The sequence below is a fragment of the Branchiostoma floridae genome, chromosome 1 (assembly GCF_000003815.2).
Source record: "Branchiostoma floridae strain S238N-H82 chromosome 1, Bfl_VNyyK, whole genome shotgun sequence".
Lineage (NCBI taxonomy): Eukaryota > Metazoa > Chordata > Leptocardii > Amphioxiformes > Branchiostomatidae > Branchiostoma > Branchiostoma floridae.
Genome location: NC_049979.1, coordinates 16479482 through 16500986, shown reverse-complemented (window position 1 = coordinate 16500986; position 21505 = coordinate 16479482). Strand labels below are relative to the sequence as shown.

The window sequence follows — 21505 nt, the reverse complement described above, 5'->3', positions numbered from 1 at the left end:
GGGATGACTACCACACAACAGTCGTCTTGTTGCCAACAGCGCTAGCTTAAGAACAAATTCTTGTGCGCGGTAAAAGTCAAACACCCTGAACTTCTTTTTAATTTTCTACATCGGCTGGTACTAAAATCACACTTTTCACACACATTTTCACACATTTGTAACGTAACTAGTATCCCTTGATGGCAGCAAGGGTGCCATGCTCATCCTGAATCAAGTAAAACAGCGATTTGGAAGCATTTTCTTACAATCGTGTCACTCTTACCTCTGATTTCAGAGGGTTAATGTCAGCCATTTCATTGCGGCCTGGTTCAATTTGCATTGCAAAACTGCCACCTATCGGATATATCTCAAGACGCAACTCACCTGGAACATTAAACAAAAATCGACATGGGAATAAATGTGTGGCTTCAATCATTTTCACTCTATTCTCAATTCCCACAACAATAACAACATGATTAATAGCACATTCCGGACAAATATTGAGGTTCTGCTGCAGTACTAAGGTCAAACACCAGTGGCGCCCAAAGTTGGCCCAAAGATAACAGCTTATTTCTCATTCCTAAGGTAGTGAACAGAAGACTTTAAAATCGAGACAAACTGAATCTTACGCAATGCACTGAAATGAACAGATTTTGAAACAAGCACATTTTGAAATTTCAATTGACTTGCAATACTATTCCGTGTACCTTCAGCATGAAACAAGTTAAAATGCATATACTCCTCGTGCAATTTCAAGAACAAGAACACGCATGGACTAAAACTGTTTATTCAATGCCAATTTTTGTGTACAAGCGCACAATGTGTTAATGTGTATCACAGTGTCACAAAATATGTCGGTAAATTTATATATCACCTAGAGTCTATTTCATACATCTCTAGAGTATTTCAAAAGACTTTTGCCCTCAAAGCCCATATTTCACCTTGATAAATCTCCAGTGGGTTATTGCACAATAATTTAAAGTTCACCATTTCATAAACATGTTCGAAATAGTCAACATGATATAAGTCCATCTTCTCATAGTCAGTCCATAGTTACATAGTTTCTCGTCGTGCCATGTTCCTAAAAGAAATGACTGAAGGCGCTTGCCTCTAATAACTTTGACCTCTTAGAAATGGTTAGTTGTGTAAGTAACAGTTGCAATATTGTACTTATCACATAATTTTCACGTTTATTTCCGTCTTCAATGATTACTGCCCAGTCTTTTTTTTTTTCAAAAACCTCACACTCCAGCCTCAAGCTGTGACTTGAAATTGTCTCACGGGATACTGTCTAGAACCTTGATGACGTCAGATGGGGAAATGTCTCGTCCTTCTCTTGACAGCACAAGGCACCTGTCAATCATGTCCCTCCATCTGTTCCCCACGTCCGCAGACATGCCGTTCATCGGGCCGGGGTCGGATGTGCTCGGGCACCTGTCGTCCATAACTCCGAGGAACATGTCCAATGGCAGGTCAGTCACAGCATCGAATGCCTGTAGATGGTAGGATGGGAGTAAATATATATATTATCTTTATTGACAGAACAAAAGTATTAATAGCATCTTTCCATGCAAACAAGTGGGCATAAATTAAATCAACTCTTGTTTATCGACTTGAAATAATTCGTAAACTTCAACGGCGACTTGAAGTTTATCAAACACAAAACCGATTTTACAGCTTGTGCTACCTCACCTTTTGGTGGTACCACAGTTCCCACATCATCAGCCCGAGGCTGTACATGTCAGAGCGACTGTCGTACAGGTGATCTCCCTGGAGCGTCTCAGGTGGGAGGTAGACGAACGCCCCTCCCTTCTTGTCGACATCTGGAGGAAGGTTAACCTTTCGGGGGACGCCGACGTGAAGAAGCTTGAACTGATTGTCTCCCTTAGCTTCAAACTGAGACGAAAAGATGACAGGTGATAACAATTAACTTCCTGGTGACAATGACCAATATTATTTGGGACAAATAAACTATACCTATCGTAATTACCTGGACTGTGTCCTGTGACAACTCAAAGCTGACAAGGTTGTTCTCGTGCAGGTAGGAGAGGGCGTCAGAGATTGCCCTGATGGCAGGCAGGATGGTGTGTCGGAAGACGTACCCACTGCTGTAGTGAACAGCACCGACAGGGAGTAATTGCCGCAGAGTTTTGTCAGCTGTCTGAAGGACCAGTCTGGGTGCACCTGATGAAAAGTCGACTCCCTTGAAAGCCAAAATGTTTGGATGGTGAATGTTTCTAGAGGAAAGGATGCATAAAGAAGAGATGCAGGTTAAACAATGCAAGATGTGGCAACCTCGTCTCAATAACCAACGTACAATGAACAGAGTAAATTGACAATTTGACATCTGAAAGTTCTTGTAACCTATGCTAACCTCATCCTTCCAATGTCTCGCGCACTTTCAACATCGATTGCACCGAGGGATTTCTTGATAATCACCTCCCTTCCTTCCATAGATCCCTTGACACATACGGCAAGGACTGAGTTGCTTACAACGGTTTCCTCTGTACTCTGGCAACAGACAGCATCAGGATGCACCAGGGGGAGCTCCTGTAGGTTGAACAGTTCCAGTTTAGCTTGCATTTCTTCCATCGTCTTCAGCATAGGATTGAAGTCGGAGTCAAGCTGCTGCTTGCTTCGGCGGTCGTCTTCGATCTTTGCCATGAGCTGCAGCTGTGCCTTCACTTGCTTCTGGAGGCTGGTTTGGAAGCTCTCCATCCGATCTCGAATTGGCTTGTAGCTTTCCTCTACGTACTTGCGAATCCCTTCGTCGTTCTTGCAAAACTCCTTTAGGGCTTCAACCGCCTTTTTTTCGACGTACTTTGGCCCCTCTTCTGCATACCTGTCCTTTTCTTTCTTGTCTTTGTACTTCTTCCGGAGAGACTGCACACCGTAGAAAGCGAGAACCGGTCCTGCTGCGACAGCTCCAACAATGCTGAGGGCCAGAAGGGACGACGTCAGATCCATGTTGGTGGTACTGTCTTTTCGGTCCAATCTCTTCATGGAGGTGCTCTCGATCCCCACCTCATCCTGGTCGAACGTTCGCATAAACCTCCCCAAAGAGATGCGTCTCACTATCTCCGACTGGTTCTTACCACTTTTCCCAATAACCTCGATCTCTTCTTCAATTTGTTTCAGCCGAAGTTGAAGTGGGGTGATTTCGGTCTTCAACCGGTCCATCAGGCGGTCCATCTCAGACCCCATGTTGCCTTTCTCCGCCCCCCATTCCTCTACAACCTTCTCCATGCGATTACTGATGCAGGTCTCCATTTCGTACATCACAACCTCCCACTCGACTCCTTCCGTCACTTCTGGGATGACCGTTTTCCTCCAACCTTTCATGGCGTGCTCTGCCTCCGGTGACTCCAGGTAGGTCTTCAGATGGCCTACTGCTCCTTCGATACTTTTTTGTACCTCTTTGCTTAGCATGGATATGGTTTTGTCTGCTTCACCTTGGATCTCTTTCAAATTCTCTCTTGTCTGACGGAAAACTTCCTTGAGCTTGATGCTGGTCATCTTTGACTTATACAAGTATGTCTTCACGTGATGGAGAACACGGCTGACGAGGTACTCAAGCCACCTATAAACGGAAGCAATATTATTGATATCATCTTAACATTAGAAAGAATAGATGTGTTTTATCAATATCCCACCAGAAATTTCAATGTGCTGATCTTCAAATAGTGTTTCTGTAGCCAGGCCAACATGTAGCAACAATACTTAAGGTGCACTATCACTGCACTTGCGTTAAGCTTGCGTCACTGCGGGGTTCGAACATACTGAACGAATTTCAGAGATAAAGAACGAATTTTCTAACTTTTTGTGTATTTTGTCGTCTTCTAAGTCAATTTTTTACGTATGACGCAATATCTAGGTTATAAAAAAGATCGGAGAAAGTAACAAAACAGTGATGCAGTGAACGAATGCCTCAGTGACGCAAGCTTGACGCAAGTGCAGTGAGAGTGCACAGTTAGGGAGCAATTAAGCGACATTTGCTAACGATTGAAAGTTTTTATTACCTGGAGGAGGCACGTATCTTTGCCTGCAGACTGCATGGGATGAGGTTTCGGATGCCATACAGGAGGTTCTCGAAATCCCGTGACCTGTGACCGTGCCTGGAGTTCTCCAGTTCGGACTTGCTGTCCATGAAGAAGAGCTGCGTCTGCCTGAATCCTGGCCAACACGTCTTCAACTTGTGGACTGTGTCACGTCTCACTTTCTCACGCTCACTTTCTTCGACCAAATCCCACCTGTTACAGACGAACATGGCGGCGGCAGGGTTCACTGTCTGTAGCTTGGCTCTTTTTGCAACAGTTTTCAATAACTGTTGAAGCTGTGAATAACAAAGATAATTGAATAGAAATAAGTGTTTGTGTCCCAAGCTTCTTATCCTCATTTGTGAACGTTCAAAGGTCCACAAGGGCATTTCATGAAATACACAATGAGTTTCTCACCCTATCTTTCTGCACGCCACCGGCGTTGTCACTCTTGATGACGTAGATGAAGGCGAATGCACTTGGAAGGTAGTCCAGCAGCACGCTGTCCATGGCCTCATTCTCTCCAATCCCCGGGCCGTCTACGATGAAGATACCACTCTGTTCCAGCGAAATAAAGGCACAAATTGTATCATTACTTGGCGTGTATTGTGTATTATGAGCCGTTATCACATTCGCAATCGCAGTCATCAAATGGTAATATAAACTCCGCGTCGAATAACTTAGCTCACGGAGCCAATTTCAAAATCCAAACATTGTCAACGCAAGCGGTTGCCGGCGTTTTTTTTATTCTCACGGTATTTCATGTTTCAATATGGCCAAGCTGACATAATTGACCATAGTATAACTGGCAAGAGAACAGATAAAGCGCAGAAAAGTGAAGCCCACCGACAGCCCTATAGGTTCTGCGCGGGAGGCTGAGAGATGTAAGATGTGTTGCATACCTTCAGAAATTTCAGTGGAACGAATATTTCCACATCTTGATATTGGGACCGCTTCTCTCTGTCTGCCTTCTTGTGCAGGTGGGTGTGGAGAACAGACGTGAACGACTCTGCATCCTCTCCATCCGGGAGGGGGAGGGTTTCCTGCCGACCGTCAGCGTAGTTGATGACGGCTCTTTTCTTGTCCCCGTACCTGATCTTACAGATGACAGACGTGCTGCTAAGATGGGCTGATGGGAGTAGATCTTCTCCTAAGAGAAGGTTGATCAAACTGCTTTTGCCTGACGAGGTTTCGCCTGAAACATATTGTACAGGGCTCAGTTAACTATTGCGATCGTCCCCATAAGCGTGAAAATGATGGCACGATCGAATTTCTGCAGGACTATGGTAATTGCGTTAAAGAATCACACGATAAAACGCTGCTGAAATCATCAGAAGTTTTAGAATAAAAGATTTCATATCACAGGTAGTTAAGTTGAAAGATAATGACGAACAAAAATAAGTTTTGAAAAGTGACTGGTACTCAACGCGCAGTTGTACGATGTGCCCGACAACATCTCTAAAAGCGAGCTATCCACATTTCATGCAAGACTCAATATGATGCGAAGAACATTTTGTAGATCTACCTGCCACGAGAATAGGGCAGTCCGACTCCAACTGCTCGAGTCGGGAATCAAAGTCCTGCTCGACGTCTGTTACCGTCTGCTCTATTCTGAGGTGCGCCTCGACGCTTCTGTCACAGCCCCTCAGGAACTCTCTCATCTCCTTGATGCGCTCCTTTAATAACTGTCGCTTTCTTCTGTCGTCATCTTTTAGGTCTGCTACGACAGCAAGAATCTGGGGACAAAATAGTAGACTTAAGTATCTGCATCGAATAGATTAGCAAATATACGTTACAATATACGTGTGGCTTAGAATGAATGCAAATATAAATATTGGCATTTGCATAATTGACGATAAAGGTAAATATGGAATTTTGCTATATGAAACGACTTCTAAGCGCAATATACGTATATTTCGATTAAAAAGACCATCCGAACGTAATTAGCTTTAAAAACATGTAACGTTACAGAATTGCATTGCATGACTATGAACATCGCTATATTTCCCATGAGTTTATCAAAACGACGGTAAAATTTATATCCTACTGACTTCAAAGTCTTCCTTCGTCGTCGTTTTGTCCAACACATGTTGAAGCAGCCTCTCTTTTATTTGCTCCAGGGTCTTCACTCCTTCCAGCGAAATGTTGTGATTGCTCGAAAGCCTCCTAGCCTCGCGCAGGTTCCGAACACTGGCTACTTCATCTTCGGTCAACTGTGCCTTCTCCTCACTGACTTCCGTCGCCATGTTGAGGACAATGTCACTGATTGTTGGGATGGGGAAAAAATAATTACGACCTTAAATGACAATATGTTGCACCTTGCCCATAATACCCCTGTCACATTATATACGATCTTCGGACGTACTTCGCGATCGCAGGAAGGTCGGCAAATTTTAAGATCTTCAGAGGGTCTTGCGTATTTGTCGCCCAAAAACTGTCCCTGTCACATTTAAGCGAGGCTCGTGCGATCGACGGTGAATAAATCTATGATAATGAACCTCCCATGACCTCTTGCACGCGGAAAAGGTAACACAAAACGTTCCTCAAAAAAGGCAAGAGATTAATAAACGTTGCGTATTTTGTTGTCGGAATCTTTTTTTACCAATGAATGGAATGCACGGGCATAAAAGAAATGACACAAGAAAGGAAAGCGTGTCACAAACCCAGCCTACATACTACCACGGGGACCACAATGTCAGAATTACCCTCCCATTCCCAGGAATATTTGTGAACAAACGGAAGTCGGACGAACGTCGCTCGAACGTCGCCCGACTGACGGACGTATGCCATCCAATTTGCGCTCGATGATTAATAACTAGGTATGCACTCGCCTATTGGTCTTCAATCGTTGGACTGACTCACGCTATCAATCTAATGTCGGCCCTTGCGAGGTACGCACGATTTGCACGCAGGATCTGCGACTCGGTAACGAGCTCTGGGATCTCAGAGATCTCCTGCGACTTGTCGCTTATGTTAAGAACATATTTCGCTGCACGCGCACTAGTGAAATCTCTGTGATGACCGGTCTGCGCTCCCTGCGCAACGAAATGTTCTTAAAAATGGTCTTGAAAGCGCTCCCTGTGACCACTGGGCGCTCCTTGAGAGATGTTCGAAACGTTCAAGCACTCCCTGTGACCCTTGGGCGCTCATTGAGCGATTGCTGTGATCATGCGCTCACAGTACCCGTTGTGCATGCGCTAATTTGGCGCTCACTGCGCTCCTGGTGAGCGCTCACTGCACTCTTTTTTCGGCGGACGCTCTTTGCTCTGGTGGCGCACGGCGACTGATTTGAATTGTTTCGTCGAGGTGATGGCGACCTTCGCGATCATGGTGCTCCTTGTGCGCTCATGACGACCTTGGTGATCCCACCTCGCTCGCTGAGGGCTCTGGCCGAATCTTTCTGACATCAAAGAAAGCGCGGTGCTTTCCCCGTAGAAAGGCGGTATTAGTAACGTTACATTATATCCTTGATGGCGGGTACATTTGAACATGTTAGCAAATGGAATCACTTACAAAATGGAACGCCCTACCCTATCATTTACCTTACATTAACCAATATTAATAATTCAAGGTCTATTAGGTCTTGAAGAAGTAGTCACTGATGTAATGTAGTATGTGCTTTGAAGACCCTGTTACATCTTCTGATTTAATCCGTTGAGGAGACGTTATTGTTCCCCCTCCCCCATTACTTTCAAACGTAAGCTACTTTTAGCTACTGTTTGTAGATCGCCCTTCTATTTAGATACAGGCCATTATGTAAACGTCTCGTTGTTCAAGCATTGACGGATGTATAACATCAACTTGTATATGAACTTCAACTACCTTTTGATTGTGTACCGTTCTGCAGCAAAGATTTAAATGTGAAACTAGTTCAAGACTAAAGTACACGTTCTCGTCCGCACAAAGGTCTAATATTTAATTTCATGCAAAAAGGATTATTGTTATAATTTATCCTCTTTCTCTCGAACAACACAAGGTCATTTTATGACACAATGGGATCAGAGAATTTTGCAAACATGAAAAAATCCGCATGGACTAGCCAACAGGTAATACGGTATATGCGGTTTTGCTCAGCCTGTCAGGTTTAGTGTAACCTATGACCTGTCTACAAAACATCAGCATATTTTTTTTTAATTAAAGAAAACATGCCCTGTAGTAGTTAACGGTTACATAGCTTTATTGCCGAAGAACCAACTGTCAGGTAAGGTAAAACATGCGTGTATTCAAACCAAATTTACTGTTTGTAACCTTACCTTCTACCAGTATGCTCACTGCACACACTAAGCTAGTCTTGTAGCGCCGTCTATATTTAGGATTGGATGAACAGGATCATGCGCCCAACAGGTATAACAGGTCTTGACTTACAGGAGAGATGGCGGCTTCAAAGGCTCAGGTAGATTTGACCGAGGAAAGCATAGAGGAGTGTAAAGACTTAATGGGGGCGTTAGACATGCTGGAGAACTGGAATATTGCCCAGGAGGAGATCGACGGTGTAAAAACTCTTGAAGAGGCCTTAATACTACTTCTGAAAGAACTGGCCAAGGCGTCATCCAGGACACTATGGACACCTGAATCTGTACGTAACAAGTTTATCTACCGAGCATTGTGGCATGATAATGATACCATACTATGAGCCAGTTGGCACCGGTATGTGGTATTTGGTATTGTTGTAGTTTTTAGTTGCAACATTAAACGCTCGAGGCCATTCAAGACATGTGCCCCTTGAAATTGTCGTCAGCGTCACGATATCTACTGTACAAGCCAACTGTGCCAATGTAATTTATGCCGGGAGAGACTGTAATTTGCATGTCATTACCATGCATATGAAACGATATAGCAACCTTGCAATGACAGACGTTTGGCTTGTTTGTGTAGCGAAATGACCGCGAGTCCCTCCCCTTTTGGTTTCACACAGGCTTTTACTATTCAAAATCAAATGCCGCACGAACAAAGAGACACTCCCACACTCAGTGTTTGACAGTCCGGCGACCACTAGTACTTCTTTTCAACAACAGGCTAGGTTATTTGGCACTGCTAAATGATTTGATTTCCACAGAGAGAGACTTTATGCCAGGCCCAAAGGCACGAACTCGGATCACTTACCTCTTTCACTTTTGGGGGGTCGTCTGAATTTTTTCGTGTCTTTGAATACAGGAACTGACCCTTTAATGTTCCGTCAATGCTAGCGTTTTGTCTGCTCAACCTTGCACACGCCAGGCCATGTCCACTTGGATATAGTTTGTGGTCTAACCTGACATACACCAAGGGAGCACCGTTGAATACCAAAATGCTATCCTTCGACCCTAAGCACTCGACATGTATGTAGCTACGCCCTCCCCCTTTCATTTTCGAAATCTGCCGGCTGTTTACGGGAACGCCCACCTGGTGCATTGATGTATCCCATCCGGACATCTTTAAGACAATGTTGGAGTCTTAACTGATAAAGCATTGTTTCCTGAGAATCATTAAGCATATTTTCTTTATGAGCAGCCCACATCTACAATTGGAAACGTATGAAATTCCCTGGACACTAGCATGACACACCTACCTGAGATCCGTGTTTTTAGTGTCAACAACCTGATCTAGATATGCGTGACCGCTCAGGGCCGCTGCACATATCAATGCCTACTGAATAGTGGCAAGGTCGAAGTGCAGACTTAAAAATGCTCAAACATGAAAAGGAAAGCAAACTTTAGCTTACATTCGAAATTAATTTTTGTTGTATTGCGTGAATGGCAAATCTAGCCATGTGAGGAATACCCACTTTCTCAAGGTTTGAACTTATGGTATAAATTTTGCCTTCCCATAATGCCCACCATCTGGATTTGGGGCGTTGTCTGGTGAGCCAACCATACCACAGATCAGGTGCAGGCGAGATGGCGGCCTCAAAGGCTCGGGCGAATTTGACCGAGGAAAGCATAGACGAGTGTAAAGACTTAATGGAGGCATTAGACATGCTGGAAAACTCTAGTATTGCCCCGGAGGAGATCGACGGCGTAGAAAGTATCGAGCAGGCCCAGATGCTACTTCTGAAAGAACTGGCCAAGACGTCATCCAAGACACAGTGGACACCTGAGTCTGTACGTAACAAATTTATCCACCAAGCACTGTCTTGGTATAATACCAATGAGCCATGATGTCATGGCAAATTCTATCTTGCACAGTTGTTGTTTTACAGTTGAATGAAGTCCATTCTCAAGCATATGGAACTTGTGATGAAAGTCAAGCTTGTAAAATGTAATGTGCCGTTTGCATCATGATTTTTGCTAAAATATTCTTAATGTGCACGCCATTACTTGCAGTGTATTAAAGTCATCAAAATTTGTTGTAAGCTGCATGGCTATGAGAACACATACCTGCGCCAGCTCTGTCGGGATTATGCACAACGTTTAGGTGCCACGTCGGCTTTGTGTATGTTCAACGATAAGATGACGCCGTGACGTACGTTTGGCTTGTTTGTGCAGTAACATGATAAGCCCCACCCCTTTCATTTTCGCAGTGTTTGACTTGTCAATAGAGAATCCCATATTTTAGGTCGGGAAAAAGAGTCCCTACAACTTTTAGTATTTGTTTGACAGTGACTGGTTCGTGATTATTGCTTCCTAGGAAACACCTAGTGTTGAACGTAACGTTTGGTAACATCGGCTGATCTGCGCACTTGCCAGCAAAACAGCAGTATTGAATGCCCTTTGGTGACCTCTCTCCCGAGCCTCGCCCTTTCACTTTCGCACAGTTTGTCTCTACGGTACCCTATACGGCGGGAGACGGATTGTCAAGCATGATAACAGTAATGGAAGTCTAAGAACGATGTGAGGCTACAAGGGAGAGGGGCTGGTACTTTTTGTCCCGTCCAGATTTGAGCGTGAGGTGCGCAGCATTCTACCTTCATGAACTCGATCTCACGGCCGTCTGTTATTCCAATATCCGATCCTGGCTGTCCACCACAATTAGCAGTTCCTCTAATGGAAGTATATCAATCAACAAATGAGAACTTGTTTGCATATACGTAGAATGTTTGCATGTTTATGGTTTAATTTTGCATTTCTACATTTTGACGGAAGTGGGTGGGGCTATGGGATAAGCCAATTGTAGCGAGCTTTACGATAAACAGGTGCATTACGGAAGGTGGCTTTATAATCTTGACCGCAAAGTTTGGAAATGTTAGGCCACACTGAATCCATTTTATGAATGGCTTCTACGGTCTCATTAATTTTCACCTTTTTAAAAAGTCACCTCCATGGAACTCACGACTTTGCGACGGCGCAAAAATCTAGTATCTGAAGTGTGTCTAGTACAGGAGCCAATGCCTGGAAGTGGCCTAGATTAGAATGTGATTTCGTTCAGCCCATCTTACAGAAAATATATAACCCGATATCTTGTTAGAGCGGTAAATCTGCCTCACAAATGACAATTCTTTTGCTCAAGATTCTTTGTGGTACATGTATCACGCTCCTGCTAGTGCTAATTGAATATTCATTATTCATTGGGCACAGGTGTAAACATGTAAATTATTGAGGGGGAGGAGCCAAAGTCTTAACATCAATATTTTTCTCCAAAACTGATACTCTGAGTGAAGCTTAAAATGATGATTGCAAATATGTCAATTTTTTATATCTGTCGCCGTTCAGACGTCATGGGTCATTAAAATCAATATTTTCAAGGCATTTCCGTATAATTAATGCTTATCTTACTTTCTTAAAACGTACACTTACTTATCCGATTGGATCTATCAATATCGGATAAAGCAAGATGGAGGGACCTTTCGCTTCTGATGCCTGATCGAAACAAATGCCATTGAACCAACCAGAGTCTACAAGCAAAATTTGCCCCTAAAAATGCAGTAAATAGCGTTTCAGAGATTTGAAAATTTTCCAGGGGGAGCATGCCCCCCTAGGATCGTCGCGCTGAACAGGAGTTCCAAATTAAAAATCAATTAGGGGACGGAAATCAGGCTGGCTAGAACACTGAAGTGTCCCCATTTTCTGTTTTGATTGTGCAGGCCGCAGGTCTCATGAAAAGTGTCCTTGAAAAGGATCGAGTCTCACGGGAGGAGCTATGCTGCCACTTTGAAGATGCTACATCATATGCAGAAGAACTTCACGACACCGCTAAACAGCAGCTCGAGTCCAACATCCCCAGATTCCAGTCTCTTCTCAAGACAAAACTGGAACAGCTGAGGGACGATTCGTGCCACATCCTGGTTGCAGGTACACAATGCCCTTGTAATGATTACACACAACTTATTTTCACTGACAGATCCAACCTATGTGTACGCGCGTATGACCGCAGTCAACAGCTTTTGGTCTCCACCCTTGGAATAATTCTCCGGCCCCAAACTGTCTTATACAGTTTTTACACACGGGTTGTGTGTGACTTGCCAAACACTAGTAGAATAGGAACAATGAATGCTTTCTCCTAATCTACTGTCCTGATAGGTGTGTTGCAGCGATTATGTTGTATATTAAGCTTTTAATCGTTATTTTTGGTTAGGTGAGACATCAGCAGGGAAGAGCACCCTACTGAACCTGATCCTTGGGGAGGACCTGCTGCCCTCCTCCCTCCTCAGCTCAACATCTACCATCTGTGAGCTGAAGCATGGCAAACAGGAGAAGATTCGGGCCTTCAAACAAGGAGATCCCTCCAGTTACGATGAAGAACCGCTTCAGGGCAGCAAGGACGCCCGCATGGAGACACTCTCCAAGTTCGTCTACCAGAAAGAGGGAAGAGATGAGCGTACCTTCGAATACAACAGAGTCGAGATCTTCCTGGACTTCCCATTGCTTGAGGTATTTACAGTTTTTATGCACACATACATACGTACATACAAGACAGGAAATGTGACAGGAAGTATTTTGGCACCCTCCTTATGTATGTTTACACCATGAAATATTTCACAGATCCTTATCGTTTGGTCCTGTAATTTTTGTATCTCAACATCAATCTGCATGTATGCGGAAATCAACAAGAGATAGCTCTACTATGACTCTTAACTGTTCATTCCGATTCTAGTATCGTAAATTTGGAAGCATATCCATAATGTGTCTGTATTTTATTTTGCTTATTTTATCTCACCTCTGAAATGTTTTGTACGAAAGTTGAGAGAGAAATATTCTACATTTACGAAGTATTAATTGCCTCCCCTATACCAAGGTACATGGTAATTGCCTTCCATATTCATGTGGTTTGAGAGACACCTCAGACTAAAGACATACAACAAAAGACAATGTAAATGTACAAAGCACCATCTGCATTCTGCCTCAATCATTATTTTACTTCCCTCCACATTCAGGGCGGCATCACCATAGTGGACAGCCCAGGGGTTGGGGAGAATGAAAAGCTGACGGAGATGGTGAAGAAATACCTGCCGAATGCTTTCGCGTTCATGTACATCATCAACAGCGCTAACGCTGGAGGAGTCCAGCCTGACCGGGTAGGAACCTGTTTAATTAATCATATGAATATTACTTTCCTCTTACAATCAGAATATATGTTGCTATGAGGTGCAGTAAGAAATACGGCATTTTGGCTTTATAGTTTCTATTAAATCTCACTATTTCCATATCTAGAAGTAGAAAAATTTCGCGAGTGAGGTGAGGTAACTTTGTTCCTTCCCAACCAGCTCGGGGATCTTCTACAGGCCCTGACCCACGACCGTGACCCTGACCAGCCCCCGATGTTCGACCCGAAGTCAGCCATCTTTGTGTGCAACAAGTGGGACATGGTGCCGCCGAAGGAAGCAGGCGAGGTGTGGGACGATACCATCAGGAAACTGAAATGCTGCTGGCCTGAACTAGATGAATCTCAAGTGTTCAAGATCTCAGCAAAGAAGGTAACGTAATACAAGTGGCCCATTGATATCTAACCTGGGTAGAACATTGTCTGATACCACCTGATCTAAACTTATATGGCTTTAGATGTGTTCTGCTCATGTTTACGTAACATATTGTACACTTAACGACATAATCAAATGCACCCTGTCCTAATGTGAACTTAAGTTAGTGTAAGATTCATAAATTTTTTTCAAAAATGACAGTAGCAAGCATTGCTCATTTTAGCTTCACCAGAGCGTGCTTGATATGGTGGGCGTTTGAATCTGCTGTGCCTCCGTCTAGTCAATGCATTGCTTTCGTATTTGTTGCTTTATGTGAACTTGGTAGCTACAGTCGCTTATACCAAAGCAAGTGAATAATTTCGGTATGTTTGAGTTGTGACAATATCACCCGAATCACAGCAAGCCATTTTGCTACGGTGCTTGCTGTTTGTAGACAGCATATGTGTGATACTGCAATATGTCTCTTCAATCTGAAACACATGTATTACAGGCAGCCCTGGCCCGCTCTCAAGCCAACTACATCACAAAAGACTTTGAAAAGCTCTTGAATGGACTACAGGACCTGTTGCCTACCGGGCTACGTGCCAAGGTGGAGCTGAACTACCGGTAAGTCACCTGAGAACTTTCATGTGTACAAAATGTAACGTTTGTACCTGTGTAAGAATATATTTCTACCCTATCAGCATACTTAATGCATTCCTGTGCATCACTGTGCTACAGGTGGCTGACCTATCTCCTTGACAGGTCATCCTTCCATCTTCGCGTGATGCTGGGAAACATACTTGGTCAGGAGATCCCGGATCTGGAGAAACAGCGGAGTAGTGTCAATGCAAGGCTGAAGAAGCTCCGTGAAGCAGCATCCTCTGCAGAAAGGAAGATGAGGCTGTATTTACAAAAGAGGGTCGACTATGCAGTAAAGGATCTTCGGCTGTACCTCACGTCCGATGAAATACGTACATGGCTCCATCAGTGGGACGACAAGGAACTGCCCGACAACGATAGCTGGACCGTGGTGGAGCATCTGACAAAAAAGCTCGTAGAGCAAGGCATCCAGCAAGCAATCAGCACGTGGGACCAGCACAGGGAGTTCTTCAGCAAGCTCCGGTCCGAATTGATGCAGCAGTTCCGCACCGAGTTCAACCTTGTAGAGATGGATATAGCAGATATCGAAGAGAAGATGGTAATCGCGAGCCAGCGCGTAATGCCTTCAGCTACAGGACACAGAGTCGGAAACAGCGTCTTCTATCCTGAGTACAGCACAGGGGGTCTCACTATTGGGCAGAAGATTGCTCTTGGCGCAGCCTCGCCTTTGGTCATACCGATAGGGGTGGTAGTGGGCCTGTTCGCTCTCCCTGTAGCGGGCGCAATGGCAATCAAAAAAAGGGCTACCCACAAAAAACAACTGCAAGACTACAGGGAAAACAAAACGAAGTACATGGAGCAGTTGGCGAATGGCACAATGCAGGATTTCGTGTCAGACGAAAATCTCCGCCGGGTCGTTGAACAGCAGGTGGAGTCCACATCTACATACCTTGATCATCTGGTCGGCACCATCCCCCAACTTATCGAATCAGATGAGCGACTGATGAACGAGGGGTACAAGTTGAGAAAACAAGAAGCGATCACTCTCACCGAAGAACATTACGGTCCAAGCCTTGAAAAGTGCGATAAGATTCAAGGCGAGCTTAACTGCTGCTATATGACAACCATTCGGCAGTACGACATTGAATACGAAGACCTAGTTGAAAGAGAGTGGATTGCATCCGGCTCCTTTGGTGACGTCTACAAGGCCAAGATAAACTCCACCGAGGTGGCGATGAAGTACATGACAGACAGCGTCTCCGCACAAAACGCGACCGACCTGCTTCACGAGGAACGCAACCTGAGGTAAGCTATATTTCAGTCACAAGTCACATTCTTCCCCAAGCTTCCTATTTTTTGCACCAATAATTGTTGGGAAACTTAAGGCATAGGTTTTAGTCTGTTTTGTAAGGATTTTTGGATATTAGCATAGCATTAAACAATGGCACAAGCGAGTAAAATAGACATTTGGTGCACTATCCTGTTCTGGGAAAGTCTATCAGCATATCAAAACAGTGTGGTCTTTTTACCTAGCTCGATGCAGCACCACATTTATAGTTTAAACACACGGTATTGCGTATATTTTCAGGCGCCTCTGTCATCAGAACGTGATCAAGTTCCACGGTACCGCCTACTGGGCACACCACGAGAAGGTCGTCTTTGTGACTGAGCTCTGCCAGGACAATCTGAGGGACTACATCTCGTACAAGAAAGATAGGTGCAGGACAGTTTACACAATCTTATGGTATTATGTTCCATTGCCCTAATTACATAAGCATTCTTTTTTACCACTCTCTAAACAAATCTGCCAATTTGAAAACGTTCATTTCTCACGTAACAGGAACCCGGGCAAGCACAGAAAAGGCACCGCGGAACGGGAAGCAGCTTTCTCCGTCATCAAACCGTTGGCGGTTCAGTTGGCAACAGCACTGAGCTATATTCACTCCGTGAACCTCGTACACAGGGACCTGAAACTGGAGAACATTTTGATTAAGGTAGGATCAAAAAGGAAATTGCAGTATTCGCTCGCCTATAGGATATAAAGAATGTGTAGATTTGTCCAAATATTATACGATAACCTTCTAAACAGCCCCCCCCCCCAGTAAAATGAGAAAAAAAAATATGCAACGTTATGTGGACACGATTCAAAGAGTCAGCCATGAAATCCTTTAAAAGAACTGTTTTCCCTTATCAATCCATAGATCCATGAGCCGAGTACGGATGGGGCAGTCATCAAACTCGCCGATGTCGGACTAACCAAGAAGGCTGAAAACATCACCGGAACCCTGTGCGGCACCCCGCCCTACATCGCGCCGGAGGTCCTCCAGGAGAAACGCTACGGGAAACCGTCAGACATGTACAGCTTCGGCATCCTTCTGTGGGAGATGTGGTACGGGGAGGAGACGCCTCACGCCAAGCACTTTACCATTCCGATGTGTGTAACTATCCCACTTCTCATATCAAGGTAGTCTAGGAATGAGGATGAACTCTTTATTGACAGTAAGGTTGTGCGTGGGATGCCATCTTTACAAATTGTGAAATATTAAAGAGTCTGAACAATTTTATTTTTCTAACTGTTTACAGAAAAATTTATGTTGTAGCTCATTTCGTACTAAGAAAGGTAGCATTTGGTACTGGTTGTCCATAAAGACGTTATTCTAACCCATTCTAGGTTGACGGAATTTTCAAAAGAAATCGCCGAAGGCAGACGCCCAGATCCCAACAAGGAGTTTTCTGCCCCGACTCCATGGAAACAGCTCATGACGGCCTGCTGGAGCACTGATCCGGCCAACCGGCCCTCTGCTGAGGACTGCAGGACGCGTCTGCAGGAAATAACGTGTGATTAATTGTCATTGTGTTGACATCATAAGAACTGCATGGATGAACATGATAACTACTCATTCTCAGTGAGTCAGTGTCCCAGTAAAAGTGTAGATTCAGACATAGACGAGCTAGTCTAGCCCATCCTGCAAACTCGATAAATGCATGAAGTGTATGATTTTGCTGTTGAATTGTTTGCTATACCTTTTTCATTACACATAATGCAGATATGTTCCTATGTATTCCAACAAATGTATCTGAAGTTCTCAACTCATCCAAGTTCTTATCATAGGTCTAGAGGGCATGCAGAGGTGGACCATGTTGCAGTTATAATTAGGCTGCACTTATAGATGTAGGAACAGCTGTGTAGGAATTACCGACATGGTACAGAATCACGTTGGTTTTAATTGGAAGCCGGCGTTTAGTGCTTTTATTGCATTCTATGTTGAGTCATGGCTGTAGCATGTTTGGCAAATTGCGATAGGCTACTTGTAGTACATTGTTACATTTGATTTGCTGTGAGTCCTCTACTAGATGTCAACGAGTTGTGCTAGATAGCTAAGCCAGAACGTGAAAATGTGATTTCTACATCCATATTAATTACTGAGACAGATTGAGAAAATATATGTGTCACAATCCATATCATGATAAAGCAATCTGGTTACCATGATGACCCTATGTAAAAGGACTATCCTAGGAGGATCAGTCACCTACACATCATTGATACCGTGTGAGTTCCAAGGAACACTGTTTTTAGCCAGCTCCCTGTAAGACTGAATGATTCCTTTAATGAAGTTGTCATTCACAGTGAAACTTACCCTTTATATGAATCTTTAGCATTCTAATGTTTTCATGTACATGTGTGCCACCTCCATTACTGGTAAACCAATAATCAATGCTTTGTTACGCTTTTGAATGAGTGTGTCTGTTTGTTTGTTTGTGAACAGGTGTGGGGAGAATAAATATATGATTAAATATGGGCCCCTGGTGGCTTTCCATGGTACTGCATCAGGACGCGGTTTTAAAAGGCTGCATAAAACTATTGGTAAATGATAGAGATGTTACATTTTGGACACTCAGTATGTAAGTTATATACAAGTGATATATTGATTCGCCCGTCAAGAAGGTATGGGGTCGTTGAACTCTTGCTTTGAATGAGTTCAACGACCCCTTCATAACGACCTAACGATCAGAACAAGCTGTTAGGGGGGCCCAAAGCTGCCACTTCTCAGCCTGACATCACAGGCTAAAAATCAAAACCATAGCACGCCCAAGACAAAACATACCAGTATAGTAGCATATACCAACTAGAAAGGCCGACATTTGCTTGAGAGCAAATACAGCATATTTCAGCCATCTCCCTCCCCATGCAACAATAGACTATTTCAAAATCCTTCATTTGAAAAATCACTTTTACTAATGACGGTTTAACCCAAAAATGAATCTTACAAACTTCCCCCGTTCAAGAATGGACTCCAGTGCACCCTATGTGAATTCGCACAATAGACCAGTCCAGAAATACTCCCACTGAAACCCTGGCCTTTTGAATAAGAAACCAAATCCAAAATTGAATTTAGCAAAAAAAGGTACCAGTGCATGAAAAGGTATAATAGACCAGTCTAAAAACACTTCCACTAAAAATTGAATTTTGAATCATCACCCGTCCAAAACTGAATTTGAAAAAATCCCCCTTCCGTGTACAAAAATGGACTCTTCCATGTAAAGTAGAGCTGTCCAAAAATACATCCGCTAAAATAGGACTTTGACATAATCACTAAAGTCCAAAATATGTATTTTTAAAAAAGCCCCCCTCCATGCAAGAATGGACTCTTCCAGCACACCCATGTAAAATTGCAAATTTGACCAGTCCAAAAATAACCCTACTGAAAGACTTTGACAAACTTGTAGTCACCAAAGTCCAAAAATGAATTTAAAAAAAAAAATCCCCCCTCTGTGCGAGAATAGACTCTTCCAGTACACCTTCTGTAAAATTGCAAAATAGACCTGTCCAAAAATACACCCACTGAAAGGCTTCACCAGTCCAATTAAGAATTTTTAAAAAAATGAACCCCTCCGTGTAAGAATGGACTCTTCCAGATAACACCGGGCTCGCTGATTGGCTGCCACCCCCCCTCTTTAGGATATAGATTCAGGCTGTGATTGGTTACCTATCAAATTAGATTAAATAGACATACATACCAGTAGGTGTAATCTGCAGTTGGGGGGGTCAACGACCTTAAGGTCATTGACCCCTCTGGCTATTGGAAAATGACAAAAAATCCCCAAATATATCATTTTGAAGTGGTTTATGCCAAAAATTATACATGTGTCATTTGAATAAATATCTAGTGCACCATTTTACCAAAATTTAGGTCATTTAGTTTTAAAACCAGAGCACAGGAGCCAAAAGTGTACGTTTTTGGTCATAAAATGGCCAAATAATCGCAAAATTAAGCATTTTGTTGTACTGTATGCCTCAAGTGTTAATGAATCCATGTGCGCATATGTCTAGGGCACCTCTATACTAAATTTCAGGTCATCCGGTTCTAAAACCAGGGTACAGGAGCCAAAAGTGTCCTTTTTTGGTAAAAAAATGACCAAAAAATCGCAAAAATAAGCATTTCGTTATACTGTACACCAAAAGTGATATTGAATTTATATGGGGGAATTATCAAGGCACATCTGTGCCAAATTTCAGCTCATTCGGTTATAATACCAGGGTACAGGGGGCCAAAATATACAGTTTTGGTCTTAAGATGACCAAAAAACCTTAATAAAATCATTTAAGAGACAGATATGAAAAAAATGAAAAAAACGTCCGAGGGTATTGGCCCACTCTACCTTTGTGCCAAATTTCAAGTCATTCGGTTCAGGAACAACGGAGATACCGTGTTCTGAAGATTTGACAGGAGAAAGAAGAAAGAAGAAACATTACGAATACAATATATTTCACCATACCTGTGGTATGGCTGAAATATAATTATTTCACCAACTTGAAGGTACATTTCAAGGTTCCCGCTCAAAAGATACCCCCAAATAGATCTCCAACCCAACATCCCCAGTACAATGCACCCCTGTAACATATCCAAATTGACCTGAATAAATGGGGAGTGTTGTACCATAGCAATCTCAAACCTACCGTTTTTCAAAGTGGTGGATATGTCTAACATGGCATTAATGGATGTACCTAGGAAAACCACTGCAAGGGGGGACCGGGGCGATAAACGCATAATTGACATTGGCCATTGGCCTCCAAAGACTTACTTAGAAGAATTAGGACACTATCACATTAATTGTGCAAATTAGGGATTTATTGGCATAATCTGCTTATCATCCTCCTGTCACAAACTACATGTTAGATGTATTTGAGTCCTGTAATGGAAAGACTGTAAATACAGATTTTCCTCATTAAGTATGCAAATTAAGTCCAAATTTGCATAATTTGTACTTGAATAATTATTTACATCTCTGCCAAAGATACCTGCATACTAAATATCATGGAAATCCATTGTTCCTATGTTCCGTTATGCTAATTGGAAGATTTTGACAAAATGACCCTGAAGTTCCAGAGCAAGATGCCAGGGGGCCCAAATATAACGTTACATCACTTACATACATCACTTCCTTACATCACAAGCTATCTGCCACCAAAAATCAAGAGCATAACATGTCCTGCTCAAAAGATACAAAAATGGAAGTTCTGCTGCAGTACCAGTCACATACCAGGGGCCCAAAATCGACCTTCGTCTTCTCAACCAACATAGTCAATTCCACATTACCAAGAGGGTGTTTCTTGCCTTTTGTTCCAACATTTTGGAAATCTTTATAACATTCTAATTGTGATAAGTAACTGTTTAGAACTGTTTATAACATCATTGTGATGTTCTAAATATTTTCTACAGTATTAAAACATGTTAGAAACATTTCTGACATCAAAGTCATAATTTCTGATAGTTTCTAAACTGTTCCAACATAGATTCATCATTTGTGATCACATGTGATCACATGTTCGAACATGGAAACAATATGATGAAACTGGGTCAGTGGGCTGGGAAGAGGGCAATTCACACATCCCTGCTAAGTGCAGGAAATTGTGTCTGTCTGAGAGCTTATCACCAAAGAGTCACCAGTGTCTACAAAAGAAAATCTAAAAATACAAGACCCAAACAAAAGGCCCAGCTTAGCAGCTTGGTTTATGGGGGTAATAAAAGGGTTTATGGAGGGAAAAATGACACAATTTGTTGGAACATTTCCC

The 21505-nt window shown here is 43.1% G+C and overlaps 2 protein-coding genes across 3 annotated transcripts; one reads left to right on the top strand and one right to left on the bottom strand.

Moving 5' to 3' along the window:
* Nucleotides 1–101: 101 nt before the first annotated feature.
* LOC118410518 lies at nt 102–9629 on the bottom strand. Its single transcript, XM_035812277.1, has 10 exons — nt 9565–9629; nt 6068–6278; nt 5542–5752; nt 4919–5211; nt 4434–4574; nt 3999–4312; nt 2354–3559; nt 1970–2216; nt 1672–1875; nt 102–1472 (listed from the first exon to the last, which is right to left on the bottom strand). Exons 2-10 carry the CDS (start codon nt 6260–6262, stop codon nt 1257–1259), a joined length of 3027 nt encoding a protein of 1008 aa, XP_035668170.1. The 5' UTR covers nt 6263–6278; nt 9565–9629; the 3' UTR covers nt 102–1256.
* On the top strand, nt 8308–18223 carry LOC118410507. Of its 2 annotated transcripts, none has more exons than XM_035812265.1 (11): nt 8308–8592; nt 12016–12223; nt 12507–12802; nt 13306–13446; nt 13636–13845; nt 14339–14454; nt 14569–15735; nt 16019–16147; nt 16271–16424; nt 16632–16864; nt 17102–18223. In XM_035812265.1, exons 1-11 carry the CDS (start codon nt 8389–8391, stop codon nt 17274–17276), a joined length of 3033 nt encoding a protein of 1010 aa, XP_035668158.1. In that variant the 5' UTR covers nt 8308–8388; the 3' UTR covers nt 17277–18223. The 2 variants fall into 2 exon arrangements, with proteins under 2 accessions (XP_035668158.1, XP_035668148.1); XM_035812255.1 differs by lacking the exon at nt 8308–8592 and adding an exon at nt 9780–10096.
* Nucleotides 18224–21505: the final 3282 nt, after the last annotated feature.